The sequence below is a fragment of the Mya arenaria genome, chromosome 4 (assembly GCF_026914265.1).
Source record: "Mya arenaria isolate MELC-2E11 chromosome 4, ASM2691426v1".
Lineage (NCBI taxonomy): Eukaryota > Metazoa > Mollusca > Bivalvia > Myida > Myidae > Mya > Mya arenaria.
In genome coordinates, this window is record NC_069125.1 from 42,133,476 (window position 1) to 42,145,756 (window position 12,281).

A 12,281-nucleotide genomic window follows, 5' to 3' on the forward strand; every position below is an offset into this window, starting at 1 on the left:
ATATTGAACGTTTTGTCCCTTCTTTTTCAAGCTGACAAAAATCAGATCGCAGCTTTTCATATTTATTTATTTTTTATAATGATGTTTTATGCATTTTTCTTAAAGCGTTAGTAACGCTTTTACCATAAAACAATTTTCGAAAGGAAATGTAAAAATCTGCGAGCTGATATTTTGTCAGCAGTCTTATAGCACTGTTTGTAATATATTTACGCAAACAATGGATCATTTCAAGACAAAAAAATAATATAAAGAAGTTGAGTTGTCAAAACGGTAAATCTGTGAGAGTACAGCTTTAAACAGAATATTGATAAGATTTAGGGCATGGGATAAGTAACAGTAATAGTAACCGTAATAAAACGTCCGCCTTGTGTGGGAGAATATCCCGGATGTAATCCTCGATCGTGTCATGTCCAGAAACCAGGCCCCAATATCACGAGAATACTCGAGGCAAATCTTTATCTTTATCTCAACATTTTTTACCACATAAAAGCATTCTACTATGATTTTAAATCTTGCATGTTTTTTATACTTTTTAAAACGTATTTTCTCATAAAATTTGTTGATAAAAAGATTTTGTCAATATTTCTAAGAAACTAAATTCCAGAGCAAAAATATACTTGTCAATGAGTATTTGTTAAAAAACAATAAATTAAACTCAAATACTGTTTTGGCTGTAGAATATTATTCCCTTGAAATCTTGACTAAAGGCATAAATCAACATATTATGTGATAGAATGCCTTTTCAAAGGTGTAAAACAATATGCTATTTTTAATAACTTTTGATGCTTTGTGGTAAAATGAGTTGAGACTGAGATGGAGATTTGACTTAAGTTTTTGCGTGATGTTGGGGCCAGTAGTTCCTTTGCCCGACGGAGAACTGGGTAGTTTGGAGTACTCAGTACTGATTAAACCCCAGGGAATTTGTCTGCTGTGTATCGGTGATTTACAACGGACACTTTAAAGAAGGTATATTCGAAAAATGCTGTATGGTATCGCAGCTAAACCTCCTTGTCACTCACTGTGCCGATATCTGCATTGATTTCACTTATGGCATTGCAGTACGCTTTAAGTCGTGATTTCCTACGACACTTGAAGTCCTGTACGTCAAGCTACAATGCAACCAATGTGCGCTGAGAGACCGTTAAACACCGGATCCCTGTATCTGGTATTGTTTATGTTCATGCGTAACAAAATGACTCATTTGTATATTAGTTCGATCCATTCATAAATCAAGGATGTGTATCAATTATTAAAGAAGCGTTTCATTTTCATACATGTGACCACAAAACATAATCTGAAAGAAGCATGCACACCTTGCACCGAAATACACATTTTCAAGATATTGATGCTGTACACCTGGAGTTCACGTAGTAAAATCTTTTTCAACTTTTAAAGCCCGGAGGCAAACAATAAAGATAATATATTTAACGGAAACGACTGACTAAATGCATGCTCTTTGATAAACCTAATGCATTGGCGAAACAGGATACTGCATCCGTTCACAATTATCACAGCTCGAGTATATGAACTTTATACGTGTTACAGGCAACACTTATTATAAAGGTTCGTAGGCCTGATAGTATGTGATTCATGTGAGATGGAATTTCATATTTGTGAAAGAAATGTGCGGTTATTGATATGTTCTGATCACTTTTACACAAATTGTATGAAACTGTGACAACTTTAATTGATCAACCTGGTGAAAAGGATTGTTTTGAAATTGTATTGTAAAACTTCTATTCCGCGTAGACGATGAATAGTTACCTCATCAAGAGCTGGATGGTGATATGTGTGTTTGTTTGGCTATCCAAAGATTCTAGCGCTGATGTTTGCTCCAGGGCAGAGACTTGGGTAAGTTCTTCTTTTAGATCATCTACTTTATAACGGTGTGAACCTGATATTGCTATGAGATATCTATCAGCTGAGAGGATGAGGTACCTGTCATAATGGGAGTGTAGTTGTGAAAGAGATTGGTATAAGTGTAAAGTGTCATATCTACATTGCTTCGCTACGTATTTGAGGGGGTTGTACTTTAAGCAGTATTATAAATGAATAAAAAATGAGGAAATAAAAATCAATGCGTTGCCATTTGTGACGATTACACAGATAATATGGAATCCCAGATCTACATTAATACATCTTCAATTAATTGAAGACCACTTCATATAGTTAGATACCCCTTCAAACGATTTGAAGAGCTCTTCAATATTTGAGTTTATGTAGACTTGGCGTTTCATATATCAGTAAATCTGTACAATATATTAATATATTATATGATTATATTTAAGTGTGTGCATTGGCACCACCTCCATCAGCATATACTGCAGTATAATAAATTACACATGTATAAGTATAAATTATCACCCAGCCAGGAATAAGTTTGCTGTTGAACTAACATTGTTTACGGTCTTCTAAAACCGTTTGTTTCTGAATAAAAATACCGAAGACACACTTTTATGATCATGATTTCTTCATAAAGTCTCATCCCTTTGATAAAGATAGAGGTCAGATTTATTTTTATTTTACGTCGCAATGATCATTGACGACCATGAATGCGTAGAGCTATTTTGTAGAGCGTTTTTTACAGATTTAAAATCCGCTATGTACATGAGATTAAGAACAATTTACCATTTCTGGGTTTCAACCAATACTATCATCGACCCAGGGCCCTGGTTCAGAGTCCGATACGCCAACCACACGCCCATCGCCACTAAGGAATTTTCTCTTTTTTTCTAAATGCTCGTGTTTTTCCTTCAAGTTTCAGTCCACCTTTCCGGGTACCAAAGAGTTTAGCACCGACGGCATATCTCAAGATTGTTATTCATCCCACCTTTGTAAGTATGGCTTTAATGAAATCGTTAGTCGTAAGGGAGCTTACACCTTGCGAAAAAAGCTAACACTGTTCAGAACTGCGTGTGTGTGTTGCGATAAGGATAAACATAAAAGATAGATACTAGTAGATGATGAACAATAATATCGAGTTACAAATATGAACACTGCAATAAGGTGAGTAGGTTTGCTGAAAATGATATATAGGCGGTTTTCTAAGTGGGCTCGGGGAACCTGTAATTGTTTTCTGTCAGATTGTTGGAGGTGCATTTGTACATATATTTCTAACAGTATATTATTTTCCAAGAACTTATATCTGGCGTTTATTAAAAAAAAATCGGAAAGAAAATTTATGCCACTACCTACTTGGTCTGTAGGAAGTTATGCCCCTGACAGTTCTCGCCCTACATTTGAAACTGAACAGGCGTCTCAATCAAAGCTAAACGGAGTTGCTAGATGCCTGAAATTAACATTATTATCATCAAAGAAAACAGTTCAATTTATTACTGTTAAGTCTTTGATTACTGGTGCGTTTTGGTGCCAAAATATGCATGAGAAAGTCTGAGAGTGTCTGATTAACAACTATAACATGCCGAGATGTGCCGATTATACGGATATAATACTATTGCTACTAAGTCTACGTGTGTGTTAATTATACAGCGTGTACGGAGAGTTTCTTAAAGAGGAAGTACGGTTCAAATATGACGTGGGATAAGTTGGACGCCCCGCCAGCCGAAAAGTTCACCCTAACTGCGCGTTGTGAGAACGGCAATGTCATCGATGTCGGATGGAAACTGCCGCAATTCAGTAAGTGTATACTTTCCAAATTTTTAGACTCACAGTTTTAGCGGTTGTCCGTTGGCGTTATTTGTACCTGTAAAATATATACTCCAGTCCTGTTTAAAGAACTATAGAATGGAAATCAAAAATTCGAAAGAGTATGCTGTACGCCGCTAGGCCTGCAGACTTTTATAACCGCATATCGGAATCTACCATCGGCAGATCGACATAACATTTTGAACATATTATGACGAATTAATGTGCGCACGAGCTGTTAGAAATGCTGAATTTTGAGCGAGTATCCTGTCATTATTGAAAGAGACAAAAACGTTTTTAACATGTCCAATGCATTTTGTTGGATACAGTTGGTTCAGCGGACATACCCTGGTATTCATGTTTGAATTAAAGAGAAGATTTGACAAAAAATCCTAAATGCTTTACCCGTGACAGTTCATTAGTTCTGAAACCAAATTTCCAGAAAAGGTTTCGTATGCAATAGAATAATACTCCATACTTCAGTTATTATTTGGGTATTCCACATATTAAATAAATATTTCAAATAACTGTAGTCCATGTGTTTTATTTATTTGGGAATAAGCATAAAAATCTAAAAGTCATAATGTGCGAAGGAATTCATGAGCATGCATATACTATCTTTATATGTTTATGTTAATTAGTTTTACCATTACATGAAATACACATAAAACGTAGCAGGCCTAAAGCCTTTCAACGCTTTAATTTTGTCTTGCATGCGTCGATACGTGTTTATTTTTGAAGCGTCCAGGTGCTAAAGAGAAAAGTATTTTCCAGTATACTATCTCCTAATGCCAGTATGTTAAACACCCTCACCGTGCCAGTATGTTAAATCCCCCTAACCACGCCAGTGTGTTAACCCCTCACCGTGCCAGTGTGTTTAACCCCCTCACCGTGCCAGTGTGTTAAATCCCCCTAACCACGCCAGTGGTTTTAACCCCCTCACAGTGCCAGTGTGTTTAACTACCTCACCGGGCCAGTGTGTTAAACCCCTTACCGCGCCAGTGTGTTAAACCCCTCACCGTGCCAGTGTATTAACTACCTCACCGTGCCAGTGTGTTAAACCCCTCACCGTGCCAGTGTGTTAAACCCCTCACCGTGCCAGTGTGTTAAACCCGCATCGTGCCAGTGTGTTAAACACCCTCGCTGTGCCAGTGGGTTAAACCCGCATCGTGCCAGTGTGTTTAACACACTCACTGTGCCAGTTTGTTTACCTCCCTCACCGTGTAAGTGTCTTAAACACCTTCACCGTGCCAGTGTCTTTAACACCTTCATCGTGCCAGTGTGTTTACACCTCCCCCCCCCCAACCGTGCCAGTGTGTTTAACTACCTCATCGTGCTAGTGTGTTTACCCCCTCCCCCAAACCGTGTCAGTGTGTTTTACTACCTCATCGTGCCAGTGTGTTTACTCCCCCCCCCACCATGCCAGTGTGTTTAACCCATCACCGTGTCAGTGTTTTTGATTACTCACCGTGCTAGTGTGTTAAACTCCCTCATCGTGCCAGTGTGTGTAACCCCCTTATCGTGCAAGTGTGTTAAACCCCTAACCGTGTCATTGTGTTATACACCTCATCGTGCCAGTGTGTTAAACCCCCTCACCATGACAGTGTGTGTGTGTGTGTGTGCGTGTGCGTGCGTGCGTGCGTGCGTGCGTGCGTGCGTGCGTGTTAAACCTCTCGTCGTGCTAGTGTGTTTGCTCCCTCCCCCTTACCGTGTCTGAGTGTTTATCTCCCTCACCGTGCCAGTATGTTTTCTTCCCCCCCCCCTTACTTACCATGCCAGTGTGTTAACCTCCCTCATCGTGCCAGTTCATCTAACTCCCTCACCGTGCCAATTTGTCTAACTTCTTCACCGTTCCAGTGTGTTAAACTCTCTCACCGTGCCAGTTTGTCTAACTCCCTCACCGTCCCAGTGTGTTTACCCCCTCACCGTGCCAATGTGTTTAAACACCTCACCGTGTCAGTGTGTTTACCCCCTCACCGTGCCAGTGTGTTTAAACACCTCACCGTCCCATTGTGTTTTCCCATTACCGTGCCAGTGTGTTAAACACCTCACCGTGTCAGTGTGTTCACCCCCTCACCGTGCCAGTGTGTTTAAACACCTCACCGTGCCAGTATGTTAAACTCCCTAACCGTGTCAGTTTGTCCTACTCCCTCACCGTGCCAGTGTGTTGAACTCCCTCACCATGCAGGTGTGTTTGACCACTCACCGTGCTAGTGTATTAACCCCCCCCCTTTACCGTGACAGTGTGTATTACTCCCTCATCGTGTCAATGTGTTTAACCCCCTCAACGTGTCATTGCGTTTAACCCCATCAACGTACCAATGTGTTAAACCCCCTTAACGTGCCAGTGTGTATGACCACTCACCGTGCCTGTGTGTTACCCCCCCCCTTTACCGTGTCAATGTGTTTAACCCCCACACCGTGCCAGTTTGTTAAACCCCTCACCGTGCCAGTGTATCATACCCCTCACCGTGCAAGTTTTTTAAACCCTTCACCGTGCCAGTGTACCATACTCCTCACCGTGCAAGTTTGTTAAACCCTTCACCGTGCCAGTATATCATACCCCTCACCGTGCAAGTTTTTTAAACCCTTCACCGTGCCAGTGTATCATACCCCTCACTGTGCCAGTTTGTTAAACCCCTCACCGTGCCAGTGTATAATACCTCTCACCGTGCAAGTTTGTAAAACCCTCACCGTGCCAGTGTATCATACTCCTCACCGTGCAAGTTTGTTAAACCCTTCACCGTGCCAGTGTATCATACCCCTCACCGTGCCAGTGTGTTTAACCCCTCATCGTGCCAGGGTGTTAAACCCCTCATCGTGCCAGTGTGTTAAACACCCTCATCGTCCCAGTTTGTCTAACTCCCTCATCGTGCCAGTGTGTTTAACTCCCTCATCGTGCCAGTGTCTTTAACTCCATCATCGTGCCAGTGTGTTTAATACCCCCCCCCCCCGACCCATCTTACAGTGCTAGTGTGTTTAAAAACTCATCGGGCCAATGTGCTTAACTCAAATCACCATGTCAGTGTTTTAAACCCCTCGTCTTGCCAATGTGTTTAACACCGCCACAATACCAGTGTGTTTAACCCCTCGTCGTGTCAATGTGTTAAACGTTTAACCCCCTCACCGTGCCAGTGTGTTTAACCCATCATCGTGCCAGTGTGTTTAACCCCCTTACCATTCCAGTGTTTTAAACCCCTTGTCGTGTCAATGTGTTTATCACTCTCACCGTGCCAACGGTTTAATTCTCTCACAGTGCCAGTGTGTTAACCCCTCTTCGTGACAAAGTAGTTAGCCCCCTCACCGTGCCATTGTGTTTAACCCATCATCGTGCCAGTCTGTTTAACCCTTCATCGTGCCAGTGTATTCCCCCCCCCCCCTCACCGTGCAAGTGTGTTTATCCCCCCTTCACCGTGCCAGTTTTTTTTAACCCATCATCGTGCCAGTGTAATTTACCCCTCACCGTGCCAGTGTGTTCATTCCCCCCTCACCATGCCATTGTGTTTAACAGTTATATATTAACACCCTCACCGTGCAAGTGTGTCTACCCCCCTTACCGTGCCAATATGTTTATCACTCTCACCGTGGCAATGTGTTTACCCCCTCGCCGTGCCATTGTGTTTAAACAATCATCGTGCCAGTCTGTTTAACCCCTCATCGTGCCAGTGTATTTACCCCCCCCCCCCACCGTGCGAGTGTGTTTATCCCCCCCCCCTCACCGTGCCAGTGTTTTTAACCCATCATCGTGCCAGTGTAATTTACCCCTCACCGTGCCAGTGTGTTTTTTCCCACCTCACCATGCCATTGTGTTTAACACCTTCACCGTGCAAGTGTGTTTACCCCCCTCGCCGTACCAATGTGTTTATCACTCTCACCGTGCCAGTGTGTTTAATTCTCTCACCGTGCCAGTGTGTTTAGCTCCATCACTCTGCCAGTGTGTTTAACTCCCTCACAGTGCCAGTGTGTTTAACTCCCTCACCGTGTCAGTGTGTTTAACTTCCTCACTGTGCCAGTGTGTTTACCACCATTACCGTGCCAGTGTGTTTAACCCCCTCATCATGCCAGTCTGTTTAACCCGCCATCGTGCCAGTGTGTTTAACCCACTCACCGTGTCAGTCTATTTAACACTCATCGTGCCAGTGTGTTTAACCCCTCATCGTGCCAGTCTGTATAACCCCTCATCGTGCCAGTGTGTTAAACCCCTCACCGTGCCAGTCTGCTTAACCCCTCATCATGTCAGTGTGTTTAATCCCTCATCGTGCCAGTGTGTTTAACCCCTCATCGTGCCAGTGTGTTTAACCCTTCATCGTGCCAGTGTGTTTAACCCTTCATCGTGCCAGTGTGTTTAACCCCTCATCGTGCCAATGTGTTTAACCCCTCATCGTGCCATTGTGTTTAACCCCTCATCGTGCCAGTGTGTTTAACCCCTCATCATGCCAGTGTGTTTAACCCCTCATCGTGTCAGTGTGTTTAACCCCTCATCGTGCCAGTGTGTTTAACCACTCATCGTGCCAGTGTGTTTTGCCCCTCATCGTGCCATTGTGTTTAACCCCTCATCGGGCCAGTGTGTTAACCCCTCATCGTGCCAGTCTGCTTAACCCCTCATCGTGCCAGTCTGTTTAACCCCTCATCGTGCCATTGTGTTTAACCCCTCATCGTGCCAGTGTGTTTAACCCCTCACCGTTCCAGTCTGCTTGACCCTCATCGTGCCAGTGTGTTTAACCCTTCATCGTGCCAATGTGTTTAACCCCTCATCGTGCCATTGTGTTTAAGCCCTCATCGTGCCAGTGTGTTTAACCCCTCATCATGCCAGTGTGTTTAACCCTCATTGTGCCAATGTGTTTAACCCCTCATCGTGCCATTGTGTTTAACCCCTCATCGTGCCAGTGTGTTTAACCCCTCATCGTGTCAGTGCGTTTAACCCCTCATCGTGCCATTGTGTTTAACCCTCTTCGTGCCAGTGTGTTTAACCCCTCATCGTGCCAGTGTGTTTAACCCCTCATTGTGCCAGTCTGTTTAACCCCTCATCGTGTCAGTGTGTTTAACCCCTCACCGCGCAAGTGTGTTTATCCCCCCTCATCGTGCCAGTCTGTTTAACCCCTCATCGTGTCAGTGTGTTTAACCCCTCATCGCGCAAGTGTGTTTATTCCCCCCCCCTCATCGTGCCAGTTTGTTTAACCCCTCATCGTGCCATTGTGTTTAACCCCTCATCGTGCCAGTGTGTAAAACCCTTCATCGTGTCAGTGCGTTTAACCCCTCATTCTGCCATTATGTTTAACCCCTCATCGTGCCAGTGTGTTTAACCCCTCATCGTGCCAGTGTGTTTAACCCCTCATTGTTCCAGTCTGTTTAACCCCTCATCGTGTCAGTGTGTTTAACCCCTCACCGCGCAAGTGTGTTTATCCTTCCCCCCTCATCGTGCCAGTCTGTTTAACCCCTCATCGTGCTATTGTGTTTAATCCCTCATCGTGCCAGTGTGTTTTACCTCTCATCGTGCCAGTGTGTTTAACCCATCGTGCCATTATTTTTAACCCCTCGTCGTGCCAGTATTTTTAAACCATCATCGTGCCAGTGTGTTTAACCCCTAATCGTGCCAGGCTGTTTTAACGCCTCATCGTGCCAGTGTGTTTAACCCCCTCAACATGTCAGTGTGTTTCACTTTGGCAACTGGATGCTTCAATACTTCTTTTATTGTAAAAGGCGGAGTGTACAACTTTATAACGATTAGCTAAGTCATAATTATGAGTTAGTATCTCCTAATTAGGAGATAGAAAGTCGTAGTTAGGAAATAGTATATCCTTATTGGAACTATGTTAGATAATATAAATGAGTTAATATCTCATATTTAGGCGACAGTAAGTCGTTATGAGGAGATTGTATCTCTTAATTAGGTCTTAGTAGGTCTTTCCTAATTAGGAGATAGTAAGTCGTAATTTGGAGATATTATCTCATCATTAGGAGATAGTATCTCATATGTAGGACTTAGTAAGTTATAATAATGAGTAAATATCTCCTAATTAGGAGATAGTCAGTCGTAATTTGGAGATTGTTTTCTGGAAAAAAATCTTTTTGGCAACTGGACGCTTCAATAGTCTATGCTAATAAGTATGTAGACATTTTTACACAGGTGGGCATTATCTCTTGCAAGCTTATTAGATTCGGCGAATATAGTTGATTAAATATTAAAAACCCATCCCACATTATCAATTTGCTTTGTAATGGAGCGAGTGAAGAGCAACTACTTATTGACGCTATTTCCATAAACGAAATCAATCATGTCTATGACTGTAGTCTGAAATCTTTTAAAATGGAAACAAGGTCTATTTTAAGCATTCTAAACCTCAAGACATTCCTGGAGGGATATACTGACAAATAGACGTTATACCTTAAACTATATAATGAAGACGCACCCGTACTATTAAGACGTGCATTAAGGTTCCACCCGTGCATTCTTGATACTACAGTAAAACCCCTCCATTTTAGACCACCTATGGGACTTTGAGAAAATGGTCTCAATAGCGGTGTGGTCTCATAACTGAGTTTTTGCTGATAATATTAGTCAATTGTGGTGGAATTCATAAGATTTTTACACGTACACGTATAGGTGTTACTTGGTATTGGTAATATCTATATGGGGCTATATCGAATATCATTGAAGCAGAGAAAATAAATGAAAAGTTATGTCATTTATTATTTTGCATCTTATATTTTCCATATAACATGTATTTAAACAACACAGTTTTAATGTCCTATAATTATATTTTCACGGTAAGTATCCACCAAAAATCCAATCAAAAGCATTAAATCAATAAAAGATATATAAAAAAACAAACATCAATTATCAAACACTTCCGTGTTTTTCATTCTAATATTGACCTCTATCGTAAACGGCTACTAGTAAAATGGTCGGTGATTATCCTTAAACCAGGACACGTGTTTAAACCAGGACACAAATTGCCTGTGGTCGCATAAACAGATCAATCTAACATATGAGTAATTAAAGGGGACTGGATTGAGTGGTCGTATAACTGAATAACGGGGTGCCGAAGTATACGACCATTGAATTATAGACGAAAAAGATTGTGTCTGAAAAAAATCTGTCTTATTAGCGGGATGGTCGTGAAAACAGGGTGGTCGCATATTTTTATATATTTTTACTGTAATATAAAGACACTAACTAACATGAAAACGTACACATCGTGTAAATGGGCTAGACACCAGTAGATACATTTGCAAGAAAAAAAAATGAGTAAACCATACATAAACTTGACTTCATTGTGCACAACGCATTGAATCTTACTTACTGATGTATTACATCGCTCACGACATATGCATGTTTCGCAGTTTATGCGCATTTTTTTCTAATTTGAAATTAGGGTTGTCTAACACATAAGGTTTTAAAATAGCGTGGGTATATTTTTATCTGTACTCATAAAGAGATATGATTTAAACTGAAAAACTATTATGCGCTATTATAACGGGAAATACAGATGAGACAGCAACATGATCGTTACATTTATTATTTTGACCCTGTAAAGCGATGTATTATCGGCCTATTACTAGGTCACATTGACAATTCTATGCTTGTTTTGAGGAAACGCTGTATTTGCCGATTTTTTTTTGGACCATCTGGTGTGTAGCCCCTTAAGAACTTAACCGCTCACATACACATACACACTAAGAGCTACAATGAAAACGCAACCGTACATACTTATAAATACATACAATGAAGAAACATTCGTACATACTTATAAATACATACAATGGAGAAACATTCGTACATACTGAAAACGTAACCGTACATATTTACCAATAACTACAATGAAGAAACGGACGTACGTACAGAGAACTACAATAAGACGTTTCTTTCATACATTTCTTAGAACTACATTAACTATGTATTTGTAATAATACTTATAACTGCAGTGCAGACATATTAACACATACTTAGAACTACAGTGAATATAAATTCATGCATGCATATAATTACAATGAAAAAGTATGCGTACATACTTAGAATGACAGTGAAGACGTACTCGAAAATACTTCAAAAAAATTTCAAAGAAGACGTATGCAAACATACTTATAACCTTAACGAAGTCTTCCTCATGCATAATATAGAACTGCAGTGAACATATATTGGTTCATTATTAGAACTCTAGTGCAGATATATTCATACATACTAAGAACTACAGTGCATATGAATATGAATTCGTAGAACCTAGAATTATAATGAAAAAAGTATGCATACATACTTAGAATGTCAGTTAAGACGTACTCGTACATACGTAGAATTACAATGAAGACGTATTCCTACATACTTAAAACTGAAAAGAAGTCTTACTGGCACATTCTTCGAACTACTGTAACAGTAAATGTGTATTCATACATTCTTCGAACTACTATACAGTAAATGTGTATTCATATATACTTCGAACTACTGTAACAGTAAATGTGTGTTCATACATTCTTTGAACTACTATACAGTAAATGTGTATTCATATATACTTCGAACAACTGTAATAGTAAATGTGTATTCATATATACTTCGAACTACTATACAGTAAATGTGTATTCATATATACTTCGAACTACTGTAACAGTAAATGTGTATTCATACATTCTTTGAACTACTA

At 40.7% G+C, this 12,281-nt stretch overlaps 1 protein-coding gene across 1 annotated transcript in view; it reads left to right on the top strand.

The window, feature by feature from the left end:
- Positions 1-1,256: 1,256 nt before the first annotated feature.
- The window catches only part of LOC128230810 (uncharacterized), a 41,751-nt gene continuing 30,726 nt past the window's right edge, over positions 1,257-12,281 (top strand). The window contains exons 1-3 of the mRNA XM_052943251.1: positions 1,257-1,851; positions 2,759-2,834; positions 3,490-3,636. Of these exons, the coding sequence (XP_052799211.1) occupies positions 1,753-1,851; positions 2,759-2,834; positions 3,490-3,636 (322 nt within the window). The 5' untranslated portion in view covers positions 1,257-1,752. The remainder of the gene's footprint in view (positions 1,852-2,758; positions 2,835-3,489; positions 3,637-12,281) is intronic.